The sequence below is a fragment of the Phalaenopsis equestris genome, unplaced genomic scaffold, assembly GCF_001263595.1.
Source record: "Phalaenopsis equestris unplaced genomic scaffold, ASM126359v1 Scaffold203795, whole genome shotgun sequence".
Lineage (NCBI taxonomy): Eukaryota > Viridiplantae > Streptophyta > Magnoliopsida > Asparagales > Orchidaceae > Phalaenopsis > Phalaenopsis equestris.
In genome coordinates this window covers 103,162-125,306 of record NW_018223395.1, presented here as the reverse complement: position 1 = coordinate 125,306, position 22,145 = coordinate 103,162, and the positions used below count along the sequence as shown (strand labels likewise).

The 22,145-nt window shown below is 34.0% G+C and overlaps 2 protein-coding genes across 2 annotated transcripts in view; both read right to left on the bottom strand.

Annotated features, from left to right (window-relative positions):
- Nucleotides 1-675: 675 nt before the first annotated feature.
- On the bottom strand, nucleotides 676-3,392 carry LOC110036212 (L-ascorbate oxidase homolog). The gene is made up of 2 exons (XM_020740607.1): nucleotides 2,425-3,392; nucleotides 676-1,693 (listed from the first exon to the last, which is right to left on the bottom strand). Exons 1-2 carry the CDS (start codon nucleotides 3,114-3,116, stop codon nucleotides 736-738), a joined length of 1,650 nt encoding a protein of 549 aa, XP_020596266.1. The 5' UTR covers nucleotides 3,117-3,392; the 3' UTR covers nucleotides 676-735.
- A 2,753-nt stretch (nucleotides 3,393-6,145) lies between these two features.
- LOC110036213 (calcium uniporter protein 6, mitochondrial-like) overlaps nucleotides 6,146-22,145 on the bottom strand; it is a 27,632-nt gene continuing 11,632 nt past the window's right edge. The window contains exon 2 of the mRNA XM_020740608.1: nucleotides 6,146-6,874. Coding sequence (XP_020596267.1) covers nucleotides 6,422-6,874 — 453 coding nt within the window. The 3' untranslated portion in view covers nucleotides 6,146-6,421. The remainder of the gene's footprint in view (nucleotides 6,875-22,145) is intronic.

Below are 22,145 nucleotides of genomic sequence, written 5' to 3'. Positions count from 1 at the left end.
TCTCTCTCTCTCTCGCATATATATATATATATATATATATATATATATATATAAGCAAACATAGAAAGTGAACATGTCAATATATAAACATTTTTATACTGTGAACAATGCAATATAGTATTTATGAAAATTTTATCATCATTTCAATTTAAGCAAGCATATCATGAACGATTTTTTTATATAAATTTACCTAGTACTTTTTTTGAAACAAAATTCAAATCAATAAATTATGTATTTCACAGTGATTTTATGGTAGACAACCAACTCTTTTTTTAGAATACTGACTAAAAAAAATTAGTCCGCATAATCAATAGTTTTACTACTTTGATTGTTTTTATTATAATATATATATAATGGATTTGATTTCTCAAAATTTGAATGTAAACAATGCTTTTTTTAGTGTATGAACTAAACAAGTTTGTAATCAATCAACAGATAGATACCAATTTAAGTAAAAAATGTAAAAAACATATTAATGATAAATATAACTATGCAAATGGTGAAAGTATGAACATCATTAATAAATCAAGGAAGAACTTAAAATTCATATGAGAAGCACTTCCCAACTTTCTTTTAGAAAGAACATAGCATGCAGGACATGTAAGCAATTTTTCAATTTTCATAAATTTAAAAAAATATTTTCTATGGTGCATTGTGAAATACTTTGCACTGTTTATACTCACCATTTATTTATGGTGACGGTTTCTCAATACGAAAATCGACACTTTTAGAAGTCTAGGAGTAGGGTGGTGGAAGGGGAAGATCAATAATCGCGCCACAACGGAGAGCATTCAAAGGCATGTTGTACTCATCCCTGAGAGATCGCTCCGGTGAGAGAACGCTAATATAAAGCTGTTGCCCAAGATAGCGGCGGTCCCAAATCTCAGACCTCAAGTTCCACATACCAGCATTATCAAATGTCAACATGATTGCCGTCCATGAACTGGGATACACCTGGATGGTGTGCCTGCTCACAGCATCAAGCAAATTGTACGTGTTTCTATTCTCTGGGCACCACTTGCCAGGTCCCATTCCAACTGGGAAGAAAGAATAACCATTGAGATGGTATGACTGAATGCTCCTCTCAGGGTTCTCAAGTATGATCTCAATAAACGTCCTGAACACTGTCGTGATCACGTTAGGGGCTATAGTGACAAGCGTGCCGGGAATTGGGGGCTCGTCAGAAATTAGGTTGTACTTGAAAACGGTACCATTGATCCCAAAATACTCAGCAAGCTTAAGCGGTACAGTGGGGTCAATGTGAGACACACCGTTGAGTGCAAAGCGAAGCTTTTCGTCGACTGCAGAAGTTGAGCTGGCGAGCTTAATTGTTCGAGTGATGTTGATCTGACCGTAGTGGTATGAGCCCTGTGGGTTGGGTCTGGCAGCGCTGGCAGTGAGATTCCAACGGAATGAGCGCCATTGGTTAAGAGACCAAGCCCAAGTCGTTGGTGCGGAACGGAGGTCAGGGTTTGCCGGGATGTTGCTTCCGCTATAGCGGATGATGGCGGTAGTGGTCTGAACCGTTTTTTGAAACCGAGTGGAGGCCACAAGGTAGTAGTCGCGTGGAGATTGGTCTGCTGCGACGAGCACGGAGTAGCATTGCCCGGCATGGACATCCAACGAATTGTAGACGTTCTGCACAGTGTGGCTGCCGTCTACTTCCACCAACTTCAGTGTATGCCCCTGAATTCTGAACTTATGGTCGGATGTTCATAATTAGTCAATGAGTAATATTACTACACTCTCAAAGATATACTTTGACGACTGGACAATTTCGTCAATTCTCAATATTTTTTGTCAATTTAATAAAAAATTAAAAATATCATTTTAAAAATTTCGCCAACAAAAAGACAGTTATACTTTTTATTGGAATACATTTTATTAAATGATGAAGTGACTAGTATATCGAATTTAAGAAAATTTTACAGATCAAATATATTACATATAATTTTAAAATTATATTAATAATAATTAAATTAAATATAGACGAGTTTATCAAATTTAAAAAATGTAATTTCTTGCTGCTGAGGATTTTAAAGATTCATTTTAAACTATTTTGATTCAGTTTTAAGGGTCTGTTTAGGACAATTTATTTGGTGCATCTGACCTGTTTGGGTAAATTGTGTTTTGAGAGCTGATGCGTTTTTAAAATGTTGAAAACATTATTTTCACACCGCACCTACCTATGTGAGTTGACAGCTTTCTAATAGAAGTCAAAAAAATAAAAATTTATAATAGTCACCACATCTAGCTTATCGGCAGATTATTCAATAAACTATAACTGCCCCAAACAGACACTAAATCTACAAAAAAAAATGATGTATTTCAAAGATGATTGTTGAGCTTGATTATAATTTGTCAATTTAAAACATGATTAGAATAAAAATATTTGTGCTTTAGTGAGGTCGTGGACCAAATTACCTGAAGTTGAGCGATGCCTTGAGCCCGACATTGCACACGCGGAAACGGTAGACCTTCCCAGCCTCCATGACGAACATGGGAGAGTCGCCGGGCTTGGCCGACGCGAATCCGTTGACAAGCACACCGCGAGCGCGGGTGAGGCGTCGGCCAGAGTCGAGCATGCGAGCAAGGTCCTTATGGCTGATGCCGTACCAGTCGGACATTAGCACGTCAAATTCATCCGCAGGGGGGTCAAATGGAACGGGGATGAGAAGGCGACTGTGGACGCGAATTGGCCCATACCCACCAGCAGCCTTCTGCATGCCAATGCTGGGGTAGTAATAGAAGCTGCCGATCTGGTCCTTTGGTTGCCAATGGTAGGTAAAGTTTTGGCCGGGTGGGATTGGGCAGTTGGTGCCCGGCATGCCGTCCTGCCACGAGTTCTTGCGCTGCTGGATGCCATTCCAAGAGAGGAGGAAAGGCTCGTCCAGTTGATTGAACACGTTTACGACAATATTGTTGTTGCTGGTACAGTTGATAACGGGTCCCGGGAATTGATTATTGATCATGATTACTTTTTGGGGGACACCGAAGGGGGAGATGATGCCGTAGCTCACCGTCCATGTGAAGTAGAGGTAAGGGTCCTCAGACCGAGCGGATATGAAGATGAGGAACAAAACAGCGAGTGCTACCCCAGACTTCGTCGTCGACATTGTTGCTTTCGCTTGTAAAGGTTGCTCTGTTTTGATTAAGGAGAGACCTTAGCGAGACATGAATGGAAGGTCCCAGGGCTTATGTTGAGGGGATTAAGAGACTGTGCTAGCCTGGGAAAAGTTGGCGCTCCTTCGATTTAGAGGGACGAGAGGTTGAGTTGTTTTATAGGAAGAGAAACGCAACTTGTCTTGCCAAATTTGGATCCGAGGCGGCGGTTTAATTTGGAAGGAAGGAGAGCTCTGCATTCAACGGCAAATGCCAGACGGTCATGGGTATAGAAGAACGGAGGGAAGGAGAACAGAGGTTTGCTGCCTAGTCTTAATTTGGGAGGCGGTTGTTTCTTGGGGGTTTGGGCTGTGTGCCTTGTTAGTTTGGGCGAAGATGACTAATTTGGGAGAAACTTAACCGCTACTCCGCTCACAAATAGTTTAAAAAACTTTTGTTATTGTACAATAATTAAAGAAAAACCTTCTTAGATCGGAGAATAATTAATTGAGTTTGAAACAAAGGATATTATAAAATATTTTATTCAAAATTATGTATATAAGGAAGCAAAAGGCAATAAAAGGGATAATAAGAAGGATTTCATTTTTGGCGAGGCAATCATTTATTTTGTTAAGCCTAGCAATGAGGTGGAGATGGAGAAGAGGATGGAGAAGAGGTGAACGAGAATGAGGAGATAATAGAAACAATCCCTTGTTATCATATTATTAAACTCACTTTAGTTCAATCTTCTCTCGCCCAATGCTTTCCTCTATTCTTCTTTGGTTGGGTGTTTCTTTTAACAAAAAAAATTTGGCTTGGAAGGAGTTCACTAGCCTAGGATGCCCTAAAGAACTATTGGTGTAGCTACGCCTCCTTTAGGCATAGTTATGCCACTCCACAAAGCGGTACCAGCAGTGGCATAGAAATGCCAGTTGAAACCATGGTGTCACCCCAAACGGTGCCTACACACCTGACTGGTGTGATTATGTTGGTGTGGCATAATTATTCCACCACAACCAAGAGAGTGATATAATTATACCATTAGATGGGGGAGCTACGCTGCTGACCCGCTCGATGCCTCATTTTGCCTATTTCTATCACAATTCAAACCTCTAACAATTATAGTTCATTCTTTCCCCATTAAAAAGAATAGGAAGCTTTCTCATGATAGACACAACTTCTCTCCTCTTCCGCTTGGTCTTCCCCTCTCCCTCTCACTCTTCCCTCTCCCTTTCACTTTCTCATGCAAGTTTCTATTGCTCAATTTCTTTCACCTGTTCAGCCTCTTCTAACACACATATTCCTCGTCCTCCTCCTCTCTGTTCAATAGGCATCAAAGGAAATCTACTTCAAGTTGTTGTAATGTAACAAGATCTTCACCATGTAGATTCATATGTGCAATCTCCTTGCATGTGTGGCCCTACGTTAATTTGCTTTCATCTGTAAGAATTTCATGTATGGATTTTTATGCGCAATCCTATGCATAGGTGCTCTCCTTCATATGTAATCTTCATACTGTGTAGATTCTCCATATTTAGTCTTCACCATGTGTAGATTTTCTATGTACAAACTTTTTCATATATTGATGTGTTAACTATGTGAACTTGAAATATTTTCATGTGTAGTTTCACGTGCTTTCAATCACGTACACAAGCCAAGGCTTACTTCCTACTTCCCAAAGTAAGCTACTCCTAACGAATCTATTACATTCTCCTCACCTTGCTCACTGCCTTTTCCCCATTCACAAACTCACATCTGATAATGATTGCATTATTTTCCTTATTAAATCTAGCTTCATCATTAAGGATTGGAGGACAAACAAATCAATTTTTCAAGGAAAAACGGTCTCTATCCCATCAAAACTCTCTCAGTAGTTTGAAATCTCTCCAAACTCAACTGATACCTTTTACACAAATGTTTCAAGAACGGCTCAACTAAACATGCCCTCAATCAAGTGTTAAATAACACCAAACTTAGCACATAACTTCACAAACTTTTGCACGGTTAAACGATTGCATGACTATTTTGAGATTGGACAAATTTTTATTTAATCATTGCTTTAATGGCAATTTGACTTCATTTTAGGTTTTTTTTTTAGCAAAAACTCCATTATAAAATTACATTAATTAGGCTTTAATGTAATTTGGCTTGTTTGAAATAGCTTTTAAAAGCTGTGCTTTTTTTAAAACATTATATTATATATTTTTGTCAATTTGTCCAGTTCTAATATTTATCTAAAAACCAAATAAATGGCGTTGAATTGATTTCAAGCCAAAATAAAAGGGCTTACACAGTAAATAGCATCTCCACAAAGGATGCTGGCATACCTTAATTATGCATTAAACCAATATAGGAAGATTTAAATACGTACCATTTAATTCCATCATATCTACATTCTAAAAGTTAAAATAGTATTATTTTTAATGTGATGAAAAATTTGAGTTGTATAAATGTAAAAAATAAAGTTCAGATGTCAAATATGTACATAAATAAAAATTGAGTAGTATGTAGACATTAACCAATGTTGTTCAAGCAACAATGAAGACAATTTAACATTTTCAAAACTTTCCCTCGTTTAAACCAAAACTAGCATACATTTCTAGCAAATATGATTTTCCATTTCCCTTTTCTTCCTCGAATGTTATTGCCGAGTATATATCAATGTGAGAGCTTCAACTCTAAACATTTTTATAGCGAAAATGAATGGCAATCAATCAAATAAATTGAGTTGTGCGCACTTACGCAAAGCGAGATTAAAGGCAGGCTTTGCACTCTTCTCATGGAAAACTTTGCCCAAGTTTAGTGAACTACAAAAGCTTGCTGCAATCATTACCCAACTTTTTAGCAGGAAAACATGTCTTATAAATCAAGCTTTAGAGCTATTTTGTTTGAGTGAAATTAGAAGTTTTGAAATACGATGAATCTATTAACGGATCTGTCATCAAATAAGATGACAATATTTCAACTAACAAAAAGATAGAAATTATAATCATCATTTTTTAAAACCCCATATATATTTAAGAGCAAAAAAATGAGCCTCTGGACGATAAGAGCAGGAAATGCATTGATGATGTATAAACTGCATTAAGAGCAGTCAGTTTGTTTGAACGTTGTTGGAGTTAATTTTTCATTCCCATTAAAGCAGAGAATTGGTCAGAAAATATTTCTAGTAACAGGTGCCAAATTGCTCTGCTGCCACCCCTGACTACACCAAAGCTTCAAAGCTTAAACGGTTGAAAAAAATTCCTTAGCTTCTCTATAACAACGGCAACAAAATTGATCAGTTTTTCTACCTTAATGGTATGGTAAAATTTAGTTTCTATCGAGCGTTTATGCCCATCTCTCCTGTATGACGTTCCAATGGAGATTTGCAATGCCTTTGCAGTTCCATTAACCTGTCCATGTTGAAATTCTTCTTCTGTAGTAGCTTCCTCTGTCTTGAAAGGAAAAGCCTCTTCATCAGATCCTGATAGGTTGGATCCTTGGAAGTAAAAAGAAAATAGGCATAGCCAACTATGATTCCAGCTGTAGTAGTAAAGAATGCTATGGGTTCCATCACATCCCAAGAGAACTCCCAGAAGGTGAGCCTAAAGAAAAGCCCAACCTGCAAAACAAAGAAACCCAGACCGGACCACAAAATGCATCGAACTTGTTTGTGAGCGAGCATATCAATCTCTTCTTTCTTTTTCTGCAGCTGGTTTAGCTCTTCGTGCCGAGGATCATTTGTGGGTGACCAAGCAAAAGGGACTGCCCTTCTCACTTGATCCACTACCTACAACAAGTGAGGAGGAATGCATGGGTTAGTCATACAAGAGTTTGGGAGTTTAATGTTTTAAAAATTTGAAATTTCCATAAAATTAGTTGGAGAACAGAAAAATCTCACCAATCAAATTTTATCCAAATAAATAATAATAATAATAATAATAATAAATTCAAACAGAAATTAGTAACAAACAGAAATAATAATAGTGTTTTTGGTTATTAGTTATTTTTTCAAAAGAATTTTTTTTATAAGTGCGTTGGTTCATTAATTTTTTTGATGTATTTATATGAGTTCGGTGATGGTTTTTTGGTTCTTAAATATCTTTTCAAAAGTAATAATAATCTTCATATTTTTTTAATAGTGCTCTTTGGCTCTTAGATGTTTGATAAGTATTTATATATGAATAATGTGATGGTGTTTTATTTCTTAGATATTTTTCCAAGGAACCAACAAAGATCGTATATCTTTATGATGGTGCTTTAGTTTTTAAATTTTTTTTCAAATAAACCAACAATATTTATATTTTTCTCCAGAAAATGTTTTTCCAGATTGAACAAGAAGAGATGAAATGAAATTACTAATCTAGCATCAATACTAATAAATTTGCATATCTTGTGGGCAAAAATGAAAGTTTTGATGTTTGATGTGTATTGATATATGAATTATGTGATGGTATTTTTGGTCGTGTTATTTGATAACTTGATCTCACTGAGCTCTAATTCGAATATCTTCCTTTTTACTAAATTTTATTTTAGTTTTTATAAAATTTTTTTTTTAATTATATAATATTTCTTCGTCCAAATGTTTTAACTGTATCATACATCAAGTCAACAAAAGGAAGATGAGATATCTACCATTTGAGATAGAGAGATGGAGATCATATTCTGTGATTTATGCTTAAGATAGGTAGATCATATTATGTGATTTATGCTTAAGAGATGGAGATCATATTCTGTGATTTATGCTTAAGAGAGATAGAAATTGGCAATAGACTGAACACGCACTTCAATAAAGAACATTAGCAAAACCACAAAAAATATACATGAAAGATCAGAAAGATTATATGACAAAACTGAGTTGAAAAATAAATTGGATCAACTGAAAAAAGATTGAAAATTGTGGAAGAAGCTAAAGAGGGATTACTGGATTGTGTTGAGACCTTGTTAAGAAACTGGTGGATGCATCAGAAGAGTGGTGGCTAAAAAAAGTCAGTAAGTAGAAAATGTTTTATTGAACTGTGTATTGGAATGCAACTTTTTTGAACTCAATTTTATTAACTGTAGGTCCCAATGCAAAAAAATTTAGACTTGCTAGAATTGAACCAGAGCTAGAGGAAAAGCTTAATCCTATGTTCCTCAGTGTTGTGGCAACAGACATCAATGTCTGAGCTACAACACATGACCCCACCCAGAATTTGGATGAGTCTGAATTTGCTCATTCCAATGATGCCTACAAAGAAGCAGCAAAGAAGAGAGAACAAGGTAAATCTAATCATTCCAAGTATCTTGCACCATCCACCCAGAAGGAAAAAAAGAAAATGAAGAAGGGCGCATTTATCTAAGTAGATATCACAACTCATTACTAACTACACAAGCATCACATCCAGTGCTCACACAGCTCTGCAGGGATACCCGACTATGATAGATGTTCTGAATTTGTTGGACTATGTTCCGAAGATATTTGATGATGTCCCTTTATTTATTTTCTGCAAAACTTCTAAAGGATCGAAATAAGTGGGAGGATTTCTTCACCCTAGTGTCGGATTAAAGGATTCTTCACCTTCAATATTTCTTAGATAATCGGTTTAATTAGTTTGATTTTTTTATTGCTATTTTGGATTTTGGTTCATAATAATTTATATTTTCATTTGAAGTATGTGTTGTGTCATGTTTATGTGACATTTCAGTATTTATGATTTGAAGTAATATTTTAATTAAGAGTCATTTCAATATTTATTTTCACTTCTAACATAATTTGTTCATTTTTATATATTCTAACGTGTATATAATAGTCAGATGAACCAATTAGATGAAGAGAAAATTATAGAGATAGTTGAACGAGCAATGATTTTGACCACAACAGTATGTCTTACTAATGAGTACTATCAAAGAAATTCGTGCAAGATACAAATGTCATTGTCATCTGTGGCTGACAAGCAGGCTGACGAGCTATGTGAACCCAACAAAGAAAAATTAATAACATGTTGCAAATGTTGAAAACTAATTTCTGTGATTTATAAAAAGAACTGTAAACTAATTATGATTTGCATAGATTGTCGCACTTTACACCCAGTAATGTTCTAGCCATCACACTATATATTGTCACATAATGACTCCATTCGTGCTGCTTCTCAGCGATTCCAACACTCCACACAGACGATTATTAGATATTTCGATATAAGGGTTAACTCTTTAGTAAAATTGTCTACCAACATTGTGAAATCCAAAGATAATGTTTTTTACGCAAACAATGAGAAAAATCTATAGTCATACAAGATACATGTCGTTTTTCAAGATATCAATATCTCTATTTATTTTGGCATTAGTATTTTACAACAAAAAAATAATGTTGTAATGAATTTTTTAAATAATATTATATCAGAGCAATTGACAGCACACATGTTGATGCACGTGTTGCAATGAAGAAAATATTGCATATATTGGATGATGTCAAGCTACTACACAGAACATCTTAGCAGTTTATGATTTTAATATGTGTTTTATGTTTGTGACATCTGGATGAAAAGAGAGTGCTCATAATAGTCGAATATTAAAATTGGCAACCCGGCGACATAAGTACAAATTTTTAATGTCTACACTAGGTTAGTACATTCAAAACTGTACATGAGGCGTTTGATTTGAGAATATGTAGTAATAATGTTATTAGTCAAGAAAATATTGCCTTGTTTATTCAGGATCTTCATTACAACGAAATTTCTTAAAGTCATTCCCCGACACGAGGTAGCACTTTCCCAATTTTTAGCACGACAGCCAAGTGATGATAAATGAATTCTTCAATAAAAGACACTCATCATTATGGAGTGTTATCGAGAGAGCATTCAGTGTATGGGCATACTTTGAGATATGCAAACGTATTCTTTCAAAAAATAAGTCAAGATGATTGTAATAACAGCGCTGCATAATTTTATACGGAGGCATCCATCTCGAGAAGATATTGATTTAAGGATCCTAGATGAAGATCAAACATGCATGCCTATGCAATTTGTCTCTGAGATATGGTGAAATTATGAAGTTATTAGATGTTCACTATTGGGGCCTATCATCTAACAATAAGCTTGATGAAACACGATATATTATATGCTTCAATATGCTTTTCATCATCTCTGTCATTAAAGATTATTTAGGAAAGATATAAGATAGGATATGAAAACACATTATGTATGTTGGGTATGGAATCCAAGGATATAGACCATTTTTTTATATTTTTGAATGTGTTATCACGTAATTTTATAGGATCATTATACCCCATCTCAAATATAATTTATTTATCAAATGAATTGAATTCCAAGTTCTTCAAAAAGTTCCCTGGTAGGAAGATCTCGCGAAACTCATCTCATAAAATTGAGAAGAAAATTTTGATCATTGAGTATTTTACTAATGATAATAACAATCATGCTCAACTTCGTCATAAATTCAATTCACTGAAATTGTTGTAGGGCAATTATCCCTACACTATACTTGATTATAAAATCCAATGCGTGGAAAAATCTTTTTGATCCTTACAACTATTTTGTCACTCTAGTTAATAACTCGTTCGGATGAAAATTCTTTACGTTAAAAATTTCTCTTCTCAAAAGCATCTTTCAAAAAACAAACCTATGATTGTCTTATCTAATTTAATATTGCATATTATTATTATTTTTTTCTTTATTAATGTGCTCCTGCCTCTAAAATCCAAACTAGTTTATTTTAATAAGTATTAAATTAGTATTCTTACGTGCTAGAAAATTTTCAATATTGAGAAATCTTAAGCCTTAGCCCAGTTGTAATTTTCAAGCATACACGCATATATAAATGTAAGAGACAACAAGATTTTTTATGCAAGAAAATCCTATAAAGAAAAAATACCAATGGGTCTCGCTCAGTCAAGTAACGCACTAGAAAATCAATAGTATAGAGTTTCAGTGTTCTCCTAAATTAAGGAAGATGTAACGTAAAAGCTTAGCAGAAGAAGAAAAACACGAAAAAGGAGGTGCATGCAATCCATAATCAGAAATTTATGTAAACCCTAATATGTTTTCCCTCTCCCCAGAAAACTCCCATATATATCCCTTCTAATTAGCATATACTAAAAATAGGAAATCAAATCAAAACCAAAAAATATTCCACATGAAAAGACAGAAATCTGTAGCTCGGGAATGAAGAGAAGAATAAAGACCTTATTGGTTGTCTACTAATTGTGATTTCATATCCCTTGGTTTAATGGGTTTTGCATCATGTCTACCCTACTTCAAACAAAAACTCATCATGAGTTGCGTGTTTACCTCATCTAGTGGACGATGGGTGTATATATAAGCATTGAAATTTGAAGAAGTAGGGACATTGGGTTGAAGGTCAAACATATAGGCCTTGTCCTTTTTTTCTTTTTAATAATTGGAAAAGGATCAAGTTTGCATGGATTAACTTTTTAGAGTAAATGATGAACCATGACAAGGTCGCATCTATTAAATAATTTATGCAAATGATGAGTCTATGCATCTTTTTTATACTTATTGTTGGAGCACTGCAGCCTTAGAGACTGTGAATGTCATAGACAACCAATTCAACAATCCATATTTCAATACTTATGACCCCAACTGGAAGAATCACCCAAGTTTCAACTAAACTAATAATAACTCAAATATAAGAAAATAATTAGTGAGGAAACGCAATCAAATCATATAGAAAATTGAAACTATCAAGGTAGTAGTAACCGAAGAAAGACCTACCTCCCTGGATTCACTTCCAATGTCTAGCCTAAGGAGAATTTTTGGAGGAGATTGTGTTACAGATGAGGAATCAGTTAAAAAGCCAGACTATAGTCATGAGAAGCCTAGAGAATCAAATTGGGCAACTGGCTAATTCGATGAATAATATGCCCCAAGGGACGCACCCCAATAATACCAAAGTGAATTCAAGGGACAAAATGTGGAGAAATGTAATGTTATTAGAGCAAGGACTGGGATGGAGTGACAAGATATCCCTAGTATAAAGAGCAAACCTGTAGAGCCATAGCTTGAGCCAACAACCCTTCTTGAAAAATTGTCCCAACTTAGGATGGTCTGACTCACATTTTGGTATAGGACAAGAAAGACCACCACAATTCATTCCCCAAAAACTTCAAGAACATAGGAAGAGCCAACAAATATTCAAGGTTCTAGAGGTTGTCGATAAATATACTAAAGCACTTAGAACGGATGTCGAGTTATGTGGTGTTCGTGAAGGGTGTTTTGGACCCAAAAAAAAAAAATAGGACCTGGTGAGATGGTTGCCCTAACTGAGAAGTGCAACGCTATACTGCAGAAGAAGTTGCCCAAAAAATTGAAGGACTCGCATAGCTTCATCATTCCTTGTGGGAGGGTTTTGTGAGACCTAGAAGCTAACATCAACAGTATGCCTCCGACAATTTTCAAAAGACAGGGATTAAGAGATTTCAGCCCACCACCGTGACTTTACAATTAGTTGGCCATTTTGTGACGTGTCCTAGGGCGATAATTGGATATGCTCTAGTTAAAATTGACAAATTTATCTTCCTCGCTAATTTTATTGTCTTAGACATGGAGAAAAATAAAGACGTCCTCATTATACTTGACAGACCCTTTTTGGCCACTGAATGAGCGCTGATTGATGTACAAAAGGAGAAATTATCATGAAAGTAAATGATCATGAAATAATTTTTTATGTTCTAAAATCTATAAAGTTTCTCCCAGATTTTAGGGATGATCAATGTCATAGTGTAGATGTGATGGTAGGAGTAATTGATAGCCAAATTTCTGAATTTAAAGAATTTGACCCCAAAGGACAAGCTGTGATAGATAAATTTATGAGAAAATTACGAAGGAACAATCTGCAATAGTTTTATAGGCAGACCTAGAGTTTTTAAAGAGATAGTTGAGCTTGTGAATAACATTACCCATGTCAAGCCTATAGGACTACCAACAAAAGGAGCCCCAGTGATAGGATTGAAAATTTTGCCTAAGCAGAGAGACTATGACCTTTTAGGAGAATCCTCCATTATGGGCCTCATAAGTCTTGCCGAGTTAAGTGAATTACAAGATAGAGAGTTGTTCAGAGCTTTGGAGCAAGAAATATATTTTAAGTTTTATCATTCAATTCGACCCACGACATACCCTTCAAAAGATTACAGTTTGAGTAAAATTAGGAGACTATTGAAAAGTTTGAACATGAGTGTGGGGAAGAACACATATTCTCGGGAAGAACCTAGATTAGGAATAACATTCGATGGCTTAGGAAATCCTCCAAGGCAGTTGAAAGTTGGGAATATTGATCAGGGATTACTAAGAGGACAATTTGATATGGAAAACCCTTTTAGGCTTATTGAGTCTGACGCGGTCTGGCTAAGAACGTTAAACAAAGTGCTACATTAGGAGGCAACTCAAGTGTTATCCATTAATTTGGGTATATTTTGTGTTGTTAGGCTTTGAACTTGTTTTTTATTTGAAGATTGTCAAGTTGGTGTTCATTTAGAAACCTCACTAGAGTATGTTTCCCTGTACTTCATCGATCATCCTGAGATTTTTTTTGCTGTGATGTAACTCCTATGTTGACTTCTCTGTTGTTACATGGTTTTTCTTTTAAATTTTGTATTTTCTGATATGATATGCATATGATTAAAAACAAGTTTGGAAAAGAGAATTGTAAATATAAACTTGCTTGAGAGTGATTCACATAATTAAGTTATGAACTGTATTTCAATGTAGCAATTCATCATAGGAACCTGAAAATTTGACTAGATTATATAAAATTTTCATTAAAAACTACAAATTTTCATTAAAGGGAGGCTAGAAATGATTTTCTAATAACGGAATCATTTATTTGAAGAACTTCAATCTGAACCCTAAAAAATTTCAGAATAATTAGAATTGTATAATTAAATAGAAGTAATTAATCAGAGATAATAAAACCATTGAATTTTCATCTCAACCAAGTGAATTGATCATAACTTTTAATTGATTTTGATTTTATGTAATTCACGTTTAGGAATTTTTAAGGATTAGAAATTGGAAGAGATTTGACATTCAAAATCTTTTAAAAAAATATGTTCAACCAGATATAATAATTCTTAGTGAAATTAAAGATGATTTTGATCCTAAAAAAATGTCCAAGGCACTAAGTAAAAAAAAAATCAAAAGAAAAAAAAAATACCCGTAATTTTTTAGAAGAAACTTGAGGTTAAACATGAAAAAGTGATGTCTACATCCTTGCCTACTTAACAAAACTTAAAGCCTTTTTAATAGAATTCCTAAATAATATATTAAGAAATAGTTAAGGGATTTTAGAATTGTTATACTAAGAATTAATTGACTTAAAAATATCCTTGAGAAATGAAAATATTACAATCAAACCTAATGAGGAGTTTAAGATCTGCTTAGGCTCAAAAAAGAGGAAAATTAAAGAAAAAGCTAGGTTGTTAGAAATTAATAATAATTATGACCTGAAATGATATTTGCATCTTTTCCAATACACTTATATAATCTTATTAGAGAATTAGGAAGTCCTACATGAGACTTACGGATATCATTTTGAATCCTAATTATACATGAGATTACTTGAAAACAAGTAATAAATAAGTTTAGGGGAATTGATATGATGTAAATTTACAAGATTTCTCTACTTTAGATATTATATTTTCTTCTCTACTTATCATGATTTTACGTTTGTGAAAGGTTTCTTGGTGATATTTTGTGGGTTACAGGGGTTGACATGATGCAAAGCCAAAATACAAAGTGGACAAGCATGTTGATATGACATAATTACGCCACTTTGCGGAGAATTTACGTCGCCCTTGTTATTGTTTAGGTCTAATTACACTAAGCTTTGGCATATTCACGTCAGTCAACAACATAATTATGCCAAGCATGGGCGTAGCTATGCCGCGGCCCGGTCAAACATAATCTGCCATCCTTTTGTATGGCAAATTTGGCAAAGAGGTATATAACGAGAAACTTTGGGAAGCCTTAGAAGAGGTGTGCAGACTTTTGAGACTTCTCCTAGAAAGTTTTAAGGTTTCTTTGTCAAACCGTAGGGTTTTCTTTCTACTTTGAAGAGAAACTCCTTGGGTTAACATTTTTGCCTTGAGCTTTGAGAATATTTGTAAGAGGGATTGAGGGTTTGTTTGGGGCAATTGCAGTTGTTTGAAGGAATAGTTATGAAACTGTTATAGAAGAGATTGTTGTTCCAAAAGCTACAGTAGTTATTATAATTTTTTTTTTCAACAAGTTAAATCGCAATTTTCTAGCAGCCAAAGCACTTAGTCAGGTCATGTTGCAAAACGCAACATCCCCCCGGAAGCTTTTGAAAAGAATGGTAAAATATAGTTTTGCCAAATGCCCTAAAGTATGGTTCGGTACAGCACCACCACCGCACTACTACCCCAAACTCACCCTAAATGTTGTTGTGTGAAGAAGATTGTAGAGAGCTTCTCATTGTACGATGATGACGTAGTATATTACAAAGAAAACTTGGCTTGCTTGTAAGTTTGTACATTCCTACACTTATTTCTTCAATATTTGTAAGCAAATGTTCTTTATTTTTTTACCTCGTGGGTTGTAGCAAAATATGCTTTCATCCTCATGTGATGTAAAGGTAGTTTTCCACATTATTTTTACCACAAGTTTTTTCCCATTAAGGTTTCTGTGTTTCGAGCTATGCATGTTGATGTGTTAACTTTCCGATCTTAAATTACTTCGAATTTAACCCAATATAATGTTAAAATCACTTGTAATCAAAGGTTTCTAACTGTCACCAAGAATAACAAGTAGATTAACACACAATGGTCAAATGAAATAAACATATTGTCTTAGCAATTTGCAACCTAGATAAGAGATCTAAAGAATTCTGGTAAATAATGTATGGTTAAGTCTCTCTTAACTATAATATAGTTTGGAAACTCTTCTTATGACCAATACATGGGCTAAATAGTGCGACATTGGCAGTTAACTCATGTAGAGGAAGCCATAGGAAAAATATAAAGAAAACACTACACCGGTGTAATAGGTGCATATTCCCCGTTACCTCTAAAGGACTCAAAGTTGATCCCTGTTTTTTCCGCTACAGTCATTTTTGTTTATTACACTTTTATAACTATTAAGATTCTCATGCTAGCACTTAGATCACTTCAAGCAAGATTCAAAGGTGTAATACACTAGAACTTTCGTTGTTGGAAATATTTTGACCAATATTCTCATGAGATAAATATGCAGACTCTTTATTTGTATATTACTTGATTGACACGTATACTTGAGTGATTGACCGACCTGCCAAACAACAAATTTTCGGCATCAAAATCGCATTTGAGCAGTTGCAGCTTCAATCCATTTAGAGACAATCTATTGCTTAAATCAGAATGTAAATGTTTCCTAAAGATGACACAAAGTGTCCCATGAAATATATTTTCTAAACATCAAATATTTCAACTTCCAAGATATAACTTAAAGACATTTCATTTCTTCTAGAAATATTACATTCCCTCTAGCACTTATCACATCTCGTAATGTATTCTTTCACATCCTTAAATAGTGTAGGTCAGTAAAATCCTTATTGTAATACCTTAGAAGTAGTTTTAAAACCTCCAAAAGGCCTTCTAAATTCATGATCATTATAAGATTTAATAATTTCTTCTACTTTAACGAGACAAGGTCATTGCACTTTCTAAAAATATAGAGTTCATTTAAAGAATAGAATCTAACATCATAAATGAATTTTTCCTCTAGTGGTATGACATATCATGTGGAATGATTCCAATGATAATGAAATTCACAATATCTACATACTAATGAATGTTTTGATCAGTGTTTGAAAGGAGTAGCTCATTATAAAAACTATCATTAATATCACCAAATGAATCCTCAAAGTTTTCCCATTCAAACCAAGATAAGTTGTCAAAAACCCAATTCTCGATACATTTCTTATCCACTATCTCTATATCAAAATCTTATAAAAGAAGCATCCATTGGATCAAAAGGGATTTGACATCCTTCTTAGTTACAAGATATCAGATAGCAGAGTGTTCAGTGTAAACCTTAACTTTGGTATCTATCCGGTATGATCTAAATTTATCAAATGCATATACTATGGATAATTAACTAGAGCCTCATTAAGAGTCCTAGCATAATACAATATATGAAAAACTTTGCACCTCATTTGGCCTAAGATAGGCCTAACAACATAATTACTAGCATCACGGGCTCAAAAAATTTCCCATTAGGTACAACAATCACAATTGGAGTAACTAATTTCTTTTTCAAGAGTTCAAAAGTTGTTAGGCAGTTTTCATCAAAAATAAAGGGCACGTCCTTTATTAAATGACACAAGGGCTTGGGAATTTAAAATAAGTCTATCATGCATCTACGATAAAATCCTACATACCTTAAATAGTTCTCAATCCTGCTAACATAAGTAGATGAAAGTAGTTTCATTGTAACCTGAATTTTGGTCTTATCTGCCTCCATCCCTTTCTCAGATAACCTATGCACTAAATTTATCTCTAATTAACCTAAATATCAATATTTTTTCGCAATTTAGCACTAAATTAGTCTCTTCACATTTTTGCAAAACTTTGACCGAATATTCAAGACATTAGTCAAATGTGGTGCCAAATACAAAAAAGTCATCTATGAATACTTCATTCTCTTCTCTATCAAATCTGAGAACATAGGCATCACGCATCTCTAGAAAGTGGATGGGGCATTACAAAGTTCGAAGGCACCCTCCTAAAAATAAAGATTATGTTGGGACTAGTGGAAGTGGACTTTTCCTGATCTTTTAGAGCTATAGTAATTATATAATAACCAGAATAACCATCTAGAAAGTAAAAATAAGTGTGACATGCTAATCTATCAAGCATTTGGTCAAAAAAAGGCAAAACAAAAATGATTCTTCTTCGTTTTTTTATTCAATTTTGTATTGTCTATACAAATCCTCCAACTAGTGACACTCCAAGCGAGTGTAAATTTATTTCTATCATTCTTCATTACTATCACTCAATCTTTCAATGGTACATAATGAATCAGGGTAACTCATGCACTATCAAAAATATGGTAGATAATTCATACAACTAACCATTTCAAAATCTTCTTTTTAATTACCTCATTCATCACTGGGTTTAGCCTCCTTTGGGGGTCAGTCACAGGTTCATGATATTCCTCCATTAATATTTTGTGCATGCATAAAGTGTTGATTCTCTTTATATTTGTTATACTACACCCAAAGGCTTTCTTAAAAGTCATCAAAAGTCATCAACTTCCCCTCTTGCAATTCACTAAAATCAGTTGAAATAATAATAAACAAAGTAGAAAATTCTACCAAAAATGCATATTTTAAGTGCTTAGGGATAATATTAAATTCTAGTTTAGAAGCCTCAATTGCCTAAGGAATTAAAGGCTTCACAATAACTATATTGCCTAGAATCTGAAATCTATTCCCAACAACTCTAGATATCAACTCTAATAGTTGAGCAGATATTTCCTTAGGGGTTCACTATTATCCTCAATCAAGTCATGCTCTACTGGTCTAACTATAAAGTATATCTAAATTATAAAGTATATCTAAATTGGCTCCCAATCAACACATCCACCACATCTACTCTATGGCATGTATCATCCCTAGGGTCTTGGGGAGACTTTAGTAGTTTCAAAATGTTAAAAGTAATCTCTTGCGCATTCATTCTCATTGTAAGTTTTCATTTCAAAACATTAATCATGGCCCTTTCAATAGCTTAAAAATGTCTGTCTTGCTTAATCCGGATTTACTTATCCATCTCCATAACTAAAACTATAAAATCTGCTAGGAAGATAAATTTAACCACCTTTACAAGCATATATTTTATAACTCCCATAGGATAAGTAAAAGAACATTCAGTTAAGAACCGCTCATAAACCTAGTTTCCTAAATATTGATAAGAGCATGAGGTTAATGTTGACTCCTAAGTCACATAAAGTCTTCCTAAAAAATTTATCTCCAATAGTATAGGGAATGGTGAAGCTATATGAATCTTTAAGTTTTTGTGGAATTTTCTTCTGTAGTGTCGCATTGCACTCCTTAATTAAGGCTTTCTAATTGTTTTTACTAAATATTGTGAAGATTTTTCAATTATTATCTCATGGTCAAAATCAAACTCCTCTCGTCTAAGCTCCTCAAGCTCCTTTTTATTCTTGAGTCTAATGGCCTTACACTAGTCCTTCCCCTATTCTTTTGGATTTACTTCAGTATTACTGAGAAGTGTCCCTTGGGGTTTCCTACTCAAAGAATTTGTCATCTGCCCTAATTGATTCTCGATATTTCGTATGGCTGTAACTTGACTTTGTAATTGATTTCTCATCTGTAATACTATTACTGCTAAAGATAACTTCTTAAATTTGAATTGGAATTCATTTCAGGCGAAGTCAATCTCTGGTTGTTATTTCCCTAGTTGTTCTAATTGCCTAATGTATAAGATTGGTTAGTACATCAAGGCTGATTTCCTACGTTTTGATTGTTATTCTAATTGAAATTTGGGTAGATTTATATCCTGGGTTATATGTGTTGGAACAAGGGTTGATGGGTATGCTATTTATTGCATTCAGAGACTCTACAGCACTAGAATCAACTAACTAACCATAGACGTTCTCTTTGATTGCCAATGATCCTAGTGTAGAATTTAAATCTAAATTGCATAGCATCCTCAATATAGCAGATACTTACGAAGTTAGAATTGTTAATACATCAGTATCATGAACATTTGTTATTCTCTTAGTTTTGAAACTCTAAGAAGGTCATTTGAAGTTATCAGCAGTCATCTCTTCTATAAGTGTATAAGCCTCCTCAAAAATCTAGATATGAAAGACCCCCAGTTGTAGCTTTTATAACATGTCTCAACAATCCCACCAGCCCATTATAAAAGTCTTAATAATAAGCCAATCGGGTAGGGAGTTGTGTAAACACATCCAAAGCAACACATTCAATTTATCTCAAAGTTTCATAGATTGACTCATTCAAGTTATGTCATTCCTAAGATTAGTCATTTTAGATGGTTGGAAGTACTTTAGTAGGAATTTTTGGGTTCATTCAGGCCAAGTAGTTAAAGAAACTGGTGCCGAAAAATTCAACCACATCTTAGTCTTATTTCTAAATGAAAAAAAATAACATAAGTCTAACAGCGTCATTAGAAACACCGTGATACCTAAAAGTCTCACATAATTCTAAAGACTTAGCTAAGTGCAAATTAAAATCTTTGCTGGGTAGTCCACCAAACAATTTGTTTTGGACCATCTGGATTATCACAGACTTAAGTTAAAAGGCATTGGCTTCTACAACAAAGTTATTGATACTCTGGTGAATCTCTTCTACTCTGGACTATTAGAATTTTTTAAACTATTTTTTTTCAAATTCAGGGTTGTACAACACCAGTTTAGCATGTCCAATCTTACACATACAACTTAGGACTAACTAGAAACCCTAAACTAACAAATAAAAAAAACAACATAAACACGTTATACTAAAAACACAATTAAGCAAGCATATGAGTAGAAAATAAATATAAGATATCACAAAGCATAATTTTTTTTTGAATTTTTATAGCTCAGGAGATAGCAAAACGGAAAAGTAAAATAAAAAATATAACATATTTCAAATCTAAACTTCAATGATTCAATTAAAATCCACATAAATTAAAAAATTAATTTCAATCCCCAACAACAATGTCAAAAACTTGATCTTCATTGCAGTGAAGCATGCGTCAACCATGCAAGTATACATATCGATCAAGTACTATACAAATTTTTTAGTCTGTACATCAAACCCACATGAAACTTGTTAATTTTCAAAAATATTGAAAGTTATAATTTACAAATCATAAGTCTAGTTTGAAGTGTCGAAGATTTGTGAATTTTTAAAAGTTTCTAATCTTAATTTTGCAAAAATAAAATCCTAAGGAATGAGAGTAGGGTTTTCTATCAAGTGAGAGAAACTTCTTTGAATTGGGTCTAAGAAATCTAGAGTTATCCAAATGATTCAAATATTGTTGACAATCGGGAGCAGATCTACTCAGACTCTTCCAATGTCATAAGAAGGCTTGGAGTTTCATATTAAAATTTAGTTTCCTAAACCATACAAAAATCCCCAAGTTTTTATATTTTCCTCTTGATTGCACAATTCTAAAAGCAATATTCTTATTATCTTAAAAAAAGTGTGTTAACTTAATTGTTCTATTAGCCTTCTTCTATCGCCCTAGATCACGATATGTTTTAACATTTCTAATGGTCAGTCAAAGAATAAATTAAACATGCAAAGTTAACATTTCAACATTAAAAAAAAAATCTCTCTAAATCACATGATATAGATATCACTAGGTTTCCTAGATCACCAATCCAAGGAATAAATATGGCTTTATGTTGCACAAGATTAAAAACAAAAGCATGTTTTTATTCAATAAATCCAAACAAGTACAGGAGAATATAAAAGTAAAACCCGATAGAAGACGATCTTTATCTCCAAGAATTGCTAGTGACCAAACTCTCCTTCCATTCTTGATTACAACACTTGGAATCTCTCTTAATTTCCCAAACTTTCCATCTCATCTCACACAACACACATATATGAAATAAAGGAAAACAAATTGCGCATCAAAATTCTCATCTCCTATCATCCTTTGGTGATTATTTTATCCAATTTCATCCTCAAACCATCATAACTGCCCAATATCAAGTCCAAGCGCCTAGGTGCCTAGGTGTCAGTTTGTGTCGGCACTTAAAAGAAAGAAAGGTTGTTTTGGGGGTCGCCCGTAAGAAGCTGTCGGCAGCCGGAATCGAAATCCTATCGCCCGCTTCGGAAGGACTTTTTAATTTACGTATATATATATATATATAATTTTTTTAGAAAAATATGAAATCAAACTGACCTCATATTTTTCACAGTTTAAATGAAAGAGCGCTCTACCTCAAATCCTGTATCTATCCCGAGGGATAAACACAAGACTTGAGGAAGAGGCTCAATCAAATAAACTTGGAAAAACATATGGTCCGTTTGGTCTGTGAAACCTTTGTATTTGCCGACAAGTTCCCCTA